Genomic DNA, 15182 nt, shown 5'->3' with positions numbered 1-15182 from the left:
CCTTCCTTCTTAAGAAGACACTGTCTGTTCTCTGTGGGAAACCCTGCATTACTTTACCTCGTATATTAGATATTCCTTGGTAGCAATTATCTTTGTTTCATGTATTAAGTGTCTAACAAAACCAATGTGAAACGTGTTGGTCTAGGGGCCTTTATTTTGGTAAATGAACCGCCTGTGTTGTGGTTCTGGAGGTTTTAGAAACACTCTGGAAACTAAGGAAGAGAGTAATATGGCAATGCCTTTGGGAGGGAGGGTGTGGAGCATCTGTCTTGATATGGCAGGGCGGGGTTGGGTGATCCTGACAGAAGTCTGTTTGGGCCTTTGAACTCTGGATCTTGTGGCTGCATTGCCTCTTCAACAAGGATGCAAACAACTCGGAGAAGGTCGTGATGAGTCATGTGGTCCAGAGTGAGGTGAGGTCTGGACGCTGAAACTTTCCATCTGTCAGGGCTGCTCGGCGGAATAGAATTCTCCCATTGCCAGCAGAGGGCAGTGTTTGGGCTTCTTACCCCAGCCAGTTGTGGAGCCTGGGAGTAGGGAAACTGCCTTTGATGAGGTTTGTCACTGTGCAGCTGGAGTTTGCCTTCCCCAGTGTTCACAGGAAGAAATGATGATCCAGCCATCCTGTTTTCCTTTATCCCTTCCAGACAAGTGTTGGACCCTTATGTAGATATCGTGCCCTTGAAAGGTGGTCCAAGGGACACTTGCAAGGCAGGCAAACATATGGAAACCGCCAAAGCGTATGCACTTATTTAAATGTAAATTATATACATGCATACACATGATTCATCCATCAGTCTGCTGATTGCAGACTGGTAATAGTGCCAGGCTGTGAAAATAACAAAACACAAAACAGCCACAGAACAGCCCTGCTTCTTAAGTCTGTTCTCCAGCGAGGTCCAGAGTTGGGTCTTGACCACTTCCTGTTTGTCAAACACCCGCAGCAGTGGACCCTTCGAGGTCCCAGGTCTGCCTCTGCTTTTTGTTGCTGTGTTCACATCCTGACAGGAAGATGCTTAAGCCAGGGTGCCCTTCTGTCTCATAGGTTAAGAAGGGACACAGTCCATCACGACTCGGAAGCATGGCAGCAGAAGCATGCATCATCTGGTCACACAGAGTTTGCACTCAGGAAGCACAGTGTGGACAGGAAATGGGGCTGACCATAAAAATCTCCAAACTCACACTCAGTGACTAACTTCCTCCCGGGAGGTTCCTCTTCCTAAAGGCTCCACAACCTTCCAAAATAGCAGTTGGGGAGCAGGTAGTCAAACACATGAATCTGTGGGGGACATCTCACAATCACACCATAACATTACATCCCTGGTGCTCATATACAGACCCGTAGCCATCTCATGCATCCACCCCACATGCACACACATGTACACACCTGAGGAATAGATAGAAGATCCAGAAATGAACCCACACAGTGACAGTCACATGGTCTTTGACAAAAGTGTCCAAATCTGACACACTGGAAAAATAGAATCTTCAACAAACAGCACTGGTGGCAAAGCAGAGTGCGGGGACGGATATAGTCACAAGGTATCATAGACACCGTGACAAAACCCATCTCTCACCTGATGAATACACACTACAAAGATAGCTACTAGGTTACGTGAGACCCGCCTGCTGCTCACAGAGCCAGAGGCCCATGGACTCCTGCTTCTGGTTTCTTCCCAGCCACCTGGGTCTGCCAGAAAGACTTTTACTCCAGACACCACCATCTGTCCCTGTCCCCATCTCACAGAGGACAGTGGGAGGAGGTGGTTGAGAGGCCAACAGAGGCTACTTCTCTTTCGCCTCTGGCAGGACCATGACCTCAGATACAAGCCCCCAGAGCTAGCGGCTTCACTCTGGGTTCAGTGCTGCTCTCCTGGGGACCTGGTGGCCGTGTGCTGGATGGACACATTGCCCAGGGAGAGTGGGAAGCGGCCTAGGGCAACTGTCCCCATTCACTAAACACTTCCAGCCATTTGTCACTATATGTAGTCCAAGGTCTGGCAAAATAAGACCAGATGTTGGCTGACAGGGACATCTAGCTCAGACGGCAGACAGGGAAGGACTATAGTGGGCTGGGGTACATGGCGCAACTTCCTTTATTCCTGCCCACATTGGCCATTTGGCTTTTCAAAAATTGTGGCTGACAAGATGGCTCAGTGTGTAAAGTCACCTGATACTGTCCCTGGGTCCTGCTGTTAGAAGGTAGAATCGACCCCCACAAGCTGTCCTCTGACCGCCTCTCCCCCCACTGTGACATGCACTCTCTAACATTCACTCACAATGGATACATGAAAGTAATAGAAATAAGAAAGGGACCTTTGCACCTCTTCTCCACTCATCTTTAGCCTGAGCTTTGCGCGGAAGCCTTCTTCCCCTCCTTTAGGTCGATTCCCCCGTGGCCATGACCCTCCCTTATGCTGTGAACTGAAGCCACGCGTATTCTTATCTGTGTACACCCTCCCGAGCATCTGCCTCCTTAGCAGAACGAGTCCATGAGAAGAGGGACCGCTCTCTTCATATGCTGTTGGTTGCGTTACTGTGACAACCCCAGGGCTCTGCCGCTCCCTGGCACGTAGTAGGTGCTTAGTTAATCCTGGCTGAACCAATAAAGCAGAAACCAGCTCCTCCCCATCTGTCTGCCATAGTGGGCCGTGGTGAAGGGTGCCTCAGACACTCACAACTGAATGTCCAAGAAGATCCGCTTCTCCTCCCCCACGTGAATCTTCCACACACAGTCTTCGCCTTCTGCATAGGGCTCTGGCCAGTTTGGAGACAGCACCACTCCAGCCACGGCAGAGAGCTCCCCACCGCACATGGCTGCAACAGACAGACAGACGGACAGACACAAGAAAGACACCATTGTGAGGAAGCCAAGTGACCATAGTGGTTGGGAGATGGAGGATGAAGCCATCAGCTGTGGCTATGTGCGCATGTGGGGTGGAATTGGGGGCAGCATGTGTGTGTATGTGCATGGTGCACCTATGTGTGTGTGCATTTTATATGAGTGTACTTGTGTGTGTGGAGACCCAGTCTCTGGTCTCATCGGAAGCTCTGAGGGGAGAGGTTGGCAGTGTCTTCTCCACTGAGGACAGCTCACACTCTTCTGCCAGCTTTAAATGAGGTATCGACTTACTGCATCAGCTTCCCTCCTTGTGTGGCCAGAAATGCCCTTGCTGGCCACTGGTTTATTATGATCGAATGTGACTGAGCTTGCCACACCCGCTTGCAGCGCCTCCCCTGGCCCCAGTGAATGCCCAGATGGCAACCAGGTTCAAGGTTCTAAAGATCCGGCCTGTACCGGAAGCAGAGATGAGGTCCTCAGTATGGCAAAGGCTGAAACCTCAGTAAATTCTGCTCTGTTAATGTAGCATGTTTAATTCAGGGACCAGTTCCTCACCAGAGCAAGGCTGTGTCTTCATGCCAACTGCCAGCTGGTTGCCAGGAGCGAGGGCACCCTTTATTCCACCGTATGCCAGAGCTCAGTGGCTTTGAATACAGTAAGTGGGAAGCCAGTGTGGGTGAGAGTTGTCACAGCCAGCATTGTCTAGGCTCTGAGCACAGGGAGGCGAAGCCCACTCCAGCTCTTCCAGTGACCCTAGGATGCTCTGTATCAGATCCATCGTCATAAATGGGGCTTGTGTCTTCTGTGTGTGGCTGTAGAGAGGATATTGCCATGAGGGACATGCAGCTCTCAGCAGGTGCCTGGTTGTGGTCTACAGTGATGGGCATTCAGGGCCCTAGGGCTGCTGTGTGCTGTTGACTCAGCTGTCACTGTAGCAGCATATGAGGTGGGGGAGGGCATAGGATCTGACAGCCATACAGGGCTCTCCTGCCATAGCGGCTGTGCACTGCGGGTCTTGGGTCTGCAAAAAGGAGAAGCTCCTTTTTGCAGACCCAAGACCCGCAGTGCACAGCCGTTTTGTGACTCCCTGCAAGTACCAGCAGCAACCAGATCCAGAGGATCATTGGTCTGGAAAGGATCTCATCCTAAAACCAGTGTGTAATTCAGCCAGATCTTGTAGGCTGGAACCTTGTTCTTTTCAGGAAGGGGGAGGCCCTGGTGTTCTGGTACTGTGGGAGGCTGTGACTCACCTCTGCAGAGAGGTTCCGTGTCGTTCCAGTATGGGTCACGCACATTGACACATTCAATGACGGCTGGGCCCTGCTCCAGAGAGTGGCCGGGGTCGCAGGTGAACTCCACAATGGTGCCAATGTTATAGGTTGGGTCTGAAGTGGTGAAGTTCCCGTTTTGGATGTAGGGTTCATAGCAGTGACCTTTCTCAAAGGCTGGGGTGGGGACACAGAGGAGGGCAGTGGCCAGATGAGATAAAGAACATCCTATACTGTTTAAAAATAGCTCAAAGACAAGGTACCCCAGAGCTGTAATCCTAGCTCTAGAAAGACCAAGACAGGTATAGGTTATTGTGTGCTCAAGGACAGCCTGGGCTACACAGCAACTTCCAGGATAGCTTGGGCTGCTGAGTGAGACCCTGTCAGAACAGAAGGGTGCCTCTGACCAGGGCCAGGCATCTGGACTTTTGGGGCCTCATTTTTCTCATGTGCGATATAGCTAAGACCTGCCTCCTGCCCCAGAGATATGCAGTTTTTATTTCTGTGCCCCAGCGCTATGAGTCCTGCCATTGGATATACATCGTCTGGCCCTCACTAACCGCCCCCCCCGCCACTCCAAGAAGTCTGAATTGCAGCCCCTAGGGAACACAGAACACCACGGTTTAAGCAGGAGAGACCCAGATTGTTCTTAGAAGGAGGCTAGACCCCACAGGGACATCACTCCACCATGTCCTAAGAGAGGCTCAGGCTGGCTCTCTTCCTCTTTGGCTTTCTCATGTGAGAGGAGACTGTAGTTCCCTCTCTCTGTGTGGTGAGGGTCACATGGGGAGCACACACACAAGTCCGGTGTGATGGCACACACCTGTGATCCCCTCACCAGGAAAGTTGAGGCAGGGGGATTGTGAATTCAAGGTCAGCCTGGATTATTAGAGACATTCTGCCTCAAAAAGCCCAAACTGAAGCAAAAAGGGATGTAACTGTGGCTACATTGGCAGAATACTGGCCTAGTATGAAGGAGGCCTTAGGATTGCTTTTCAGTGTTGTGTGAACTAGGCTTGGTGATTCATGTTTGTAATCCTGGTACTTGGAAGGTAGAGGCAGGAGGATCAGAAGTTCATTGAGTTTGAGGCTAGCCTGAGCTACATGAGTTTCCTATATAACCCCGACTCAAAAGAAAGAAAGAAGGAAGGAAGGGAAGGATGAAGGGAGGGAAGGAGGAAGAAAGAAAAGAAAGGAGAGAGGGAGGGAAGAAGGAAGGAAGGAAGGAAAGGAGAGGAGGGAGGGAAGGAGGGAGTGGGGGAAGGGCTATACCAGTCACCAGCACAAGAGATGACTATCCCCCATCCCAGGCCCAGATTCAGGGGGCTCCTCACCCTCAAAGCGGATGTTGAAGGCAGAGGCTGCCTGGCCTTGGTCAGCCGTGAACTCAATGCGGATGCTGCTGCCCTCACTCAGCAGGCCCTCAAAGGGCACACTTTCCGTTCGCAGCGAGTCGTACAGGAGGGCCGATGTGTTTGTCTGTCCACTGTAGACAATCATCCTGGCCAGAGAAAGGACAGTGACCCTGTGGCCAGAGGGGAGGGGGGCATGGGAGTGCAGATCTGGGCCCCTGTCTAAACTCAGATCCTGCCTTTTCAGTCTTCCCTGTCCCTCACAGAAATGCAGGCTGCTCGAATATTACAGGGCCTGGTGTCACTTGGGGAACTCCTATGAAAACACTTCTCCTCTGCTCCTCCCATAGCTCTGTCCTGGCCATAGAAGAAGCTGCCACTCTTGAGGACACCTTGAGACAGACTGGCTTCTCTTCCCAGTGTCTTTCCCTCTTCCTCTGAGAGCCTCTTCCTCAGCCCTAATGGGGTGCATGGATTCCTTCCTTGACCTCTGTCTCTGTCCTTCCCATATCCCCAATACAGACACCCCCAGTTCTGTCACCCAGGAGCTCCCGTGCTTTTGAGTTCTTTTAGTGTGACTCTCTGAGAAGTCCATGCCCTCCTTGTTTCTGGGTAGAATCTTGTCAGGGCTCTTAGATGTTTAAGCCATTTTTCTTCAACAATTGCCATAGGGTGCATAAAAAAGTCCACCCCACTAACTTCAACCACTACCAACACTGGAGTGCTAGGATCCCTAAGGCCAACTCAGCTTCTCTGTAGGTGTCATGGACACCAACAGAGTGGAGTGTCTCTGGGTCATTTGTCACAGTCTGCACAGCTTTTGGAAAGGCTTGTTTGGTCTCTTGCTGTATCTCCCCCTCCCCCACCCTGGCTCCAGCGCTGGAGAGAGAACACAGGCCTTGCACACGCAGTCAATGGCTCTTACCCTGAGCTACATTAACAGTGCTTGGTTGTTTTTGATAGAACCTCACTCTAGCTCACGCTGGCCCCGAATTGACAGCCTCTTGAGTTCCAGGATTACAGATGTATGACACCATGGCTTCCTCATTCTTTTCCTTTTCTCCTCCTCCCCTCTTCATTTCTTCTCTGACAGGGTCACTGAATGCAGTCTTTTTGTTTTGAGACAGCATCTCACTATGCAGCCCTAGCTAGTCTGGAACGTACAGAGATATGGCTGCTGGGATTTAAAGGTTTTTTTTCTTTTTAAGGATTAGTGTGTGGGTATGTGTGTTTGTGCCTGCTTGTGTGTCTGTGCACTGTGTGAAGTTAGTGAACCCAGGTAGATCCTCTGCAAGAGCAGTTAATAACCACAGTCACCGAATGTCAACGTAACCTGGCTTTCTCATTCTTGACTGTAATAAATGCCAGTTCTGTTTACCTCCAGCGTTACACAGGAGAGGTAGACAAGATGACTGCTTTGAAAGATGTCCATTAGCAAGGTGTGCATGCCTAGCTATGGGCCAGTCTTCCTGGGAAAGACTGCAATTTGACACCAAAACACCCCAGTGACGACACTGGAGCACCTCATTTCCTCTGCTGAAAAGCTGGGGGAGAGTACCCCTTTCACACATCACACTGGTTGGTGACTTTTTGGTGCCCTGGATGCAGCACAGCTGCCAAGGTCCTATCCCTCTTCACTCTTGCAACCTGGGTTGTCCCTGAAGACTCTGCTGGTTCCTCTCCACACAAGCCCCAAGGTCTGTAGCCCACCCAGCTACATCTCAAGGCTGCCGAGAGTGTGACCATGAACACAGTGACTGACAGATGCTTTGGATAAATTCACCACTCCCTCATCCTTCCGATATGGCCACTGTGACTTCCTGCGGGCTGGAATCCCTGCTGTCCCAGGATCTGTCTGCTGATCCCACGTACTGCATTTCCTTCCTGCAGTTGCCACGCCATCTACTGCTCACCAGGGTGTGGTGGTTTGACTGCAATTGGCTCCCACAAGCTCACAGGGAGTGGCAACATTAGGAGGTGTGACTTTGCTGGAGTGGGCGTGGCCTTGCTGGAGGAAGTGTGTCACTGTGGAGGCGGGCTCTGAGGGCTCCTTTGTTCAAGCTTCCCTCAGTGTGACACTGAGATCACTTCCTGTGGCCTGCAAGATGTAGGACTCTCGGCTGCTTCTCCAGCACTGTGTCTGCCCGCACACTGCCATGTCTCACTATGATGATAATGAACTGAACCTCTGAAGTGTAAGTGAGCCACCCCAATTAAATGTTTTCCTTTATAAGAGTTGCTGTGGTCATGGTGCCTCTTCACAGCAATAGAAATCCTAACAGGTAAACTCCCCGCCCACACATTCCCATCCCTCACCTGCTTTCAGAGCACAACCTAAGACAGGCTCTTGTTTTCTAGAATGTTCTAGAATAAGGCCCTAGAATGCTGGTATTGAATCTGGATTCCTTATATTTATATATGGTCTGCACACACAGGCTTGGCAGAGTTGCTGCCGGCTTCCGGTTTCTCCATTCCTGTTTTCTGTCTTCTCAGGGGCCAATGCTGTCTGTGCTGTGCCTGTCCTCCATGGAGATCTTGTCTTTGTACAGAGGAGGTGCAACTCCTTATTCCACTAAGAAAAGAGATGCCTAAAAGGAAGCCCTAGGCTGTGTTGTGTGTGTGTGCATGCTTGATTCCCACTATCCTCCCCTAGCTTCCTAGGTGGCTCAGGCAAGTTTCTTCTCTCCCCCAGTATCTCAGATTCCTGGTTGGAAGCAGGAGTCATAAGCTCTCTAACATCCTCCCCCAGAGCTGTCTTTCTGGGGTCCAGTCCACACCACAGCATGCCCTCTCTAAGGTGGGGAGGGGCGGTGGTGTGGACAGCTCACCTGTCCTTCTCCTGAAGCAGAAGCCTTTCCAGATGCAGGTGCAGCTTCTGACCCGCTGGAGCCTCGATGGTCCACACGCAGCGCTGGCTGCTGTTGGCGTTTCCAGGGTAACTGGGGGAGAGGACTCGGCCGATGGTGGCGTTGTGCACGGCTCCTCCACACGGGGCTGGATGCAGAAAGTGAGGCGGTGAGGGAAGAGCAGAGAGGAGGTGGTGGGTTTGGTCTGCCGGCACTGCACCCAAGCCCTTTAGCTAGGGTGGAGCTGGGAACACAGGAGGGAGGCTGCTGACTTGACCCCATGCATGGAGTCACCAACATCTGGATGCTGCGACAGGGAGGACCTGAATGTTCAGACTGAGCATAGATGTTCTTTAGGAAATCCAAATTCATTCACTCATTCATTAATTCATTCACTCACTCACTCATTTACTCATGCACTCACTCATTCATTTACTCAGTCACCCAGTCACTCACTCATTCACTCACTCACTCAGTCACTCACTCAGTCACTCATCCACTCACTCGTTCATTCACTCAGTCACTCACTCATTCACTCACTCACCCAGTCACTCACTCATTCACTCACCCAGTCACTCACTCACTCATTCACTCACCCAGTCACTCACTAATTCACTCACTCACTCACTAACTCATTTACACATGCACTCACTCATTCATTTACTCACTCACCCAGTCACTCACTCATTCACTCACCCAGTCACTCATTCATTCACTCACTCACTCACTCACTCAGTCACTTGCTCACTCACTCACTCAGTCACTCACTCATTCATTCACTCAGTCACTCACTCACTCACTCATTCACTCACTCACTCAGTCAATCATCCATCTCTGTGTGTGCTACATTGCCCCCGAGAAGGTCAGAGGACAACCCACAGGAGTTGACTCTTTCCTTCCACCGTGTGGGTTTTGGGGATTGAACTCATACTTTAGACTTGGCAGCAAGAGAGTTAACTCATTGAGCCACCTCCCTGGCCTGATGCCTCGACTCTCAGTTATGAAATGATTCTCAGAGGCAGATGGGAGCAGTTCACAGAAGGAGAAGCATGTACCTAGGACTTAGTGCACAGAAGCGGAAGAGTCGAAGAAACTCCAGCTGAGTTCTGCTTTTACCCACCCATTGGCAGGCTGAAAAATATCAATAAAGTCAGAGCAGAATTGGCAGGAGTCATGGTTTTACTTATGCACAGTGGGCAACTCACCAGGTGTGCTGCGACCATTTCCTGAAGGGCAATTCAGCAAAAACTCGTTTTAAAACTATGTCGGAACGCCCTGACCTAGAAATGAGCCCTGCAAGTTTATTCTGCAGGGAGCTTTGGATTTGATCTGACTTGTGAATGAGGCTGCCCAGCTCTGCCTTCATCCTCAAAACCAAAACTAGAACCGGGATGAATCTCCAAGCACACACTGGGCTTCCACGGAGCCATCAAACACCGTATTCTCAGACACTGCTTACGAATCCCGGAGCTTGAAGAAGCAGCAAATAGACCGGCTGGTCCGTTCCTGTGACTGAGCTACAAAGGTAGCTTGAGACCACCGAATATAAAAGTGATTTGTTTCTGTCTTCTGTGCATTTGTGTTTCTGGAATTTTCTTTTAACCAAAGCCATATAACACTTTTATGTTAAAATAAAATGGCGAAGTGACACTACAAAGAGATTTGTGACCTGCAGGAGCTGCACAGCTGTCAGAGCACAGAGGAGAGGACGTGCTGGGACTCACTCTCAGGGGGTCGCAGTGGGGGCGATGTTTGGGACAGTTGGTCCAAAGCCTCTTCGTCCAGGGTGATCCCTGTCCTTGAGGAGGGTTGAGGACATGTAGGAATCTTTCTTGTCTAAGCAAAAGGCCCCCGTTCCTCCTCCAGGGCCAGAGAAGCAGAACACACAAGCGTAATTGGGGTCTCCATCCGGAGCCAGATCAAACCAGTCATGTTGTGGAACTGCCTCTTCCTTTGAGGACAAACATGGCTCCTGGCTCTTTCCCAAGTCCTGGAAGTCCCTACTCAAGTGTCACCTTTCCTCAGCTTCTTTCTTGGATTTTTCAATTTTTTTCTTTTAGAGACAAGGTCTCATGTAGTCCAGACTGGTCTCAAATTCACTTTGTAGGTGAAGATGACCTTAACTCCTGCTCCTCCTGCCTCTGCATCCCAAGTGCTGAGATTTCATGTGTGCTGGGGATGGAAGCCCAGGCTGTGTTCAGCTAGGTGAGCACTCAGTGTGCTCAGTCACTCATTGCCAGCCTCCGTGTTCCTTACACCTCTCCAAGACCAGGCTGCCCTTCTCGGAGACCCACCCGCCTCTGCCTTCTAAGTGCTGGCTTAGAATTTCTCTGCAAAGCACCTTTTACAGCTGCTTGGGCTCTCGGCTGTGATGACAGTGGGGTCGTAGTGGACCCCAGCTCCCGATGATATGGCTTATAGTGTGAGCTCAGTGATATTAGTTTCTATTTAGTTACTTCTTAAAAGTTTGCGAGAGGATCTCCATTTGTAGCCCAGCCTGGATTGAACTGTGAATCTCCTGCCTCAGTCTCCCCAGTGCCAGGACTGCAGGCTTGGCTTCATGAAACATTTACTGAGCAAATAACAACTGTGCCCCTCACAAATGGGTCAAAGGAGCTGAGAGGCATTAAGCCACTCGCTCGAGGACATACGACTGACAAGCAGAGCCACTGGGATGTAGGCCGGGGCTATTTCAAGCCATGTCTCCTTCATAGTGGAATCCGATGATTCGGAAAGAAGCCAGTGTTGGGGGTTGAGGGTGGAGTGGGCACTTTCCACGTGGTGGGTGAAGAAAGACCCCTCGTTGCTTTGGTTCTCTTAGCTCCACAGCTCAGTTTGTGACACCCAGTAGATACTCACAGCATGTCTGCTGACTGACAGAATGATGGGACTGGGTTGACAGTGGGAAAAAAGGTTTGATAGCTCTCCCTGCCCTGGACTCAGCTGTGTGTCAGGTGAAGCGAGCACCAGGAAACCACCCCACCTCTGAGAGCAGGATTCCCTTTCTGTTCCATTCCAGGGACACTGTCCTCCTGTCTGTCAGTCAGAGACTCAAATCATTGTGCTACATATCTGTGATGGAATTGGCACAGCCAACCTGAACCTGAGGTTTGCCCACGGTGGGTGGGGGTGGGGACATGATCTCACCCCATCCTGCCTGTCCTCATGTCTTCTGACACGTCAGTGTAGTTTCCTCTTCCTCCTCCTCCTTCTTCTTCTCCTTCCCCTTTCTTCTCCTTCTCCTCCTTCTTTTCCTCCTCCCCCCTCTTCTTCTTCTTTATAATCTTTTAGACAGGATCTCTCTCTATGACTCCTGGAACTCACTGTGCGGACCAGGCTGGCTTCAGACTCACAGAGATCCTCCTGCTTCTGCTTCCCGAGTGATGCTGATATGTTCTGACTTCCTCAAATCTGCTGAGTCCTTTCACCTCTGGGACTTTGCACAGGCTAGCTCACTGGTCGGGACAATCCCCACCCTCTGCCTTCACTTAGCCTCCACAGCCTGGCCCCTTGGGGACTCCTTCCCCGGTCTCTGGCTTACCATTACTTCTTATCCCTGAGCCTTTTCTCTAGGGTGACAGGGTTTCTCCTGTCCCCACCTGCGATGTGACACTATGCCTATGATACCCTTTCTGGCACTTACTACTCCCCCCGCCATGTTAGCTCAAATGTTTGTCACATATTGTGGTGGTTTGAGAATGGTCCCTATAGGCCCATATATTTGAATATTTAGTCACCAGGTAGTAGAACTGCTTGGGGAGGACTGGGAAGTGTGGCCCTGTTGAAGGAATTTTGTCACGGGGGGAGGGGGGTGGACTTTGCAGTTTCAAAAGCCCATGGCAGGCCCAGTCTCTCTCTGCCTCCTGCCCGTGGACTGCGATATAAAGCTCTTGGTTACTGCTCAGCACCGTGCCTGGCTGTTTTCCACCAACTGATCATGGACTAACCCTCTGAAACTGTAAGCAAGCCCCAATTAAATTTTTTTTTTTTTTTTTTTTAGGGAAGGGTTGTCTCAGTCTTGGTGTTTCTTCACAGCCATAGAACAATAATTAAGACACACGTCCTGCACCAAGCTGCAGACTCCAAGGGAGCTCACAGCTCCAGCAGTGGGTGCAGAGCCCAGTCACCGGTGGATACTTGTGGGTGTTGGTAGGACGACTGATAGACCCTCGTGGCCAAGGATCTTGGCTGTCACCTGCAGGCCCGCACCACCCACTTCTCTCCACCAGGGGGCATCAGGCCACCTTAGTTGGTGGCTGGCATCAACTTTTGGTTCACGTTGACTGAGTTCAAAAAAAACAAAACCAAACAGCACCAGCCACCTGCAAAGTCCAAACAACAGAAGAAACAAGGGCTAAGTGAGACCTTGTCCTCAGAGAAAAGGTAGTGCCACAGGCCACATGAAGAGGTCAAAAGAAAGCCACAGAACAGGCAGAGAGGCCTATACATCGTATCTCATAGAGGTCTGGATTCAGCATATGTAAAGAGTGTTTGCAGAACAAACAACAACCCAGTAGCCTCTTGATGGCAAAAGGTTTGAAGAGTCTTTCTTTGGAGATGGCGGCACACTGACAGCTGCCAAGCATATAAAAGTGTTTGAAAAGAGGTGAGGTACTTATCAGGAAACAAGAACGTGGTGAGATGCCTATAGACCCACTGTGCTGGTTATAGAGCACAGGAAACAGTGAATTGATAAGTGTTGGCAGGACAGAACCACTGTACCACCGGGGGTGGGGAGCGGAGGTGAAATGGTGCAGCTGCTGTGGGAAGTGTGGGCCTGTCGGGGTTAACGCCTCAGGATCATATTGAAGAGAAACAAAAACTTATTTCCATGTTCATAGCAAAGCAGTTACTTAGATAAAAGGTAGAACTGATTCTAACGTCTCATGATCGACAGGTAAACAAAGCAGAACATGACACACGACGGAACATTACTCAGCCACAAAAAGGAACGGCATGCTTATCCATGCTAAGGATCTTGAAAACCCTGACTAGTGGAAGCAGACAGACACAAAAGCCACGTGTGCTACCTCACAACAGAAACAAAAGTGACTGCAGGGCGTGGGCAGGGCGTTGTAGGTCTGACGAAGGCTTAGCGTCTAGAATACACAAAGAAGACAACAGCAGCCATTACGCAGACTGCTGCTTGATTGCTGGCCAGCAAGGTTCCTGCTGGACAGAGCGGCGGTGGACAGACCGCTACAATGTGATCAATGCCCGCAGGAGCCAGTGCCATGCTTTTTGTTACAACACAGTTTGGAAAATAAGAACCTTGACCAAGGTTACTTCAGAGGACCTAGAGCAGTGGTTCTCAACCTGTGGGTCTTGACCCCTTTGGGGTTCGCATATTGGATATCCTGCAAATCAGATACTTGCATTATTATTCATGATGGTAGCAAACTACAGTTATGAAGGAACAATGAAATAATTTTATGGTTGGAGGTCACCATGCCACCCAGTCACAGTACTAGTGGCCTCCCACCTCCTGGCTTGTGGACACTGGTGGTACCTGAGCAGACAGGCTCCCGGCTGCTCCAGTGGGGTTTGGAGGCATTGATACAGGTCAGAGTCTTGGCTCCCTGCAGTTCGTAGCCCAGGTGGCAGTGGAAGTGGGCCACCCCACCAGAGTGCAGATCCATCACCGTGACATCTCCGGCCTCGGGCCGGCGGGGGAAGCTGCAGCTCAGCATGAAAGCTGGGAAGGAAGGAGAAACGCAAGTGCATGAGCTGCCGACAGGGAAGCCGGCGACCCACATTCAGGCTGCAGCCTGGTGCAGAGGACAGAGGGGACCCTGGGGAGGCTGGGTGCTGGAGTTGCCAGCTTCATGGTTTCTCCACGTCAGTTTTCAAGGAGGCTTGGAACTTGCTGATTTGGCTAAGTCAGTAGGCCAGCAAATCCCAGAATCCACTAGAGTTACAGGTGTGCCCCGCCTTGCCTTTTATGTGGGTTCTGAGCATGGAGGCCCAGTTCTCACATATGCATGGCAAGCTCTTTACCTGAGCCCTCTCTCCAGTTCCAAAATTATCTATGTTTTGTTCTTGGCTTTAAAAACCATTGCTCACCGGGTGGTGGTGGTGCATGTCTTTAATCCCAGCACTCAGGAGGCAGAGGCAGGTGGATCTCTGGGAGTTCGAGGCCAGCCTGGTCTGCAAGAGCTAGTTCCGGGACGGGCACCAAAGCTACAGAGAAACCCTGTCTCGAAAAACCAAAATAAATAAATAAATAAATAAATAAATAAATAAATAAATAAATACCATTGCTCCCAGGCAGGGAGGAGGATTATTTTGATTTAATCAAAATGCAACTGGGGTCCCTGGCACAAAAGCCCAAGAGTGTGGTTAGGTGTTAAGGGAAAGTGAGGCCAGTGTCTCCACCCGACTGGCCTCAGAGGACCCTACCCTGGTAGTGCAGCTGGAAGGTCCCGAGCCCATCATCCTGGAAGGTCCGGAAGTAGACAGAGATGGCGTTGGTGGGGCTACGGATCACCTGGCCCTCCACCAGGAGAGTCTGGTTGGCTAGGACTGTCAGGGTGGGGCCGTCCACCCCACGGATGGAAAGCAGTTCCCCCTCTGATAGGTTCACACTCTTCACCTGGAACACACAGGGTAGATAGAGAGCTGGGGCAGCAGGGGTGCGGCTGGAGAGGGCACCCAGAGGCCCCTGTGCAGGCAACTGCACTGGTTACTGAGTGGCGGCTTGGACTCAGCACACACCTTCCTGTCTGTATGAACTGGTGAGCTCGCAAGGGAGGGCACTCTCTTTCTAGGTCCCTCCTGTCTGTGTGAACTGGTGAGCTGGCAAGCGAGGGTGCTCTCTTTGTGGGTCTCTCTCAGCTTCCTCCCTCCTCACTTTGTCTGCACTCCAGGGCACCCC

The 15182-nt window shown here is 51.0% G+C and overlaps 1 protein-coding gene across 3 annotated transcripts in view; it reads right to left on the bottom strand.

Annotated features, from left to right (window-relative positions):
* Sez6l (seizure related 6 homolog like) overlaps window positions 1-15182 on the bottom strand; it is a 150437-nt gene that overhangs the window by 31952 nt on the left and 103303 nt on the right. For all 3 annotated transcript variants that reach the window (XM_041647492.1, XM_041647501.1, XM_041647510.1), the window contains exons 4-9: window positions 14708-14900; window positions 13818-14003; window positions 8291-8456; window positions 5445-5611; window positions 4093-4287; window positions 2679-2817 (exon numbers count right to left, since the gene is read on the bottom strand). In XM_041647492.1, coding sequence (XP_041503426.1) covers window positions 2679-2817; window positions 4093-4287; window positions 5445-5611; window positions 8291-8456; window positions 13818-14003; window positions 14708-14900 — 1046 coding nt within the window. The remainder of the gene's footprint in view (window positions 1-2678; window positions 2818-4092; window positions 4288-5444; window positions 5612-8290; window positions 8457-13817; window positions 14004-14707; window positions 14901-15182) is intronic.

The sequence above is a fragment of the Microtus oregoni genome, unplaced genomic scaffold (genome assembly GCF_018167655.1).
Source record: "Microtus oregoni isolate MIOR12 unplaced genomic scaffold, Mior012 000003F_ref0000135, whole genome shotgun sequence".
NCBI lineage: Eukaryota > Metazoa > Chordata > Mammalia > Rodentia > Cricetidae > Microtus > Microtus oregoni.
The sequence above is the reverse complement of the archived record's forward strand: the minus strand, read 5'-3'. Positions and strand labels throughout refer to the sequence as shown.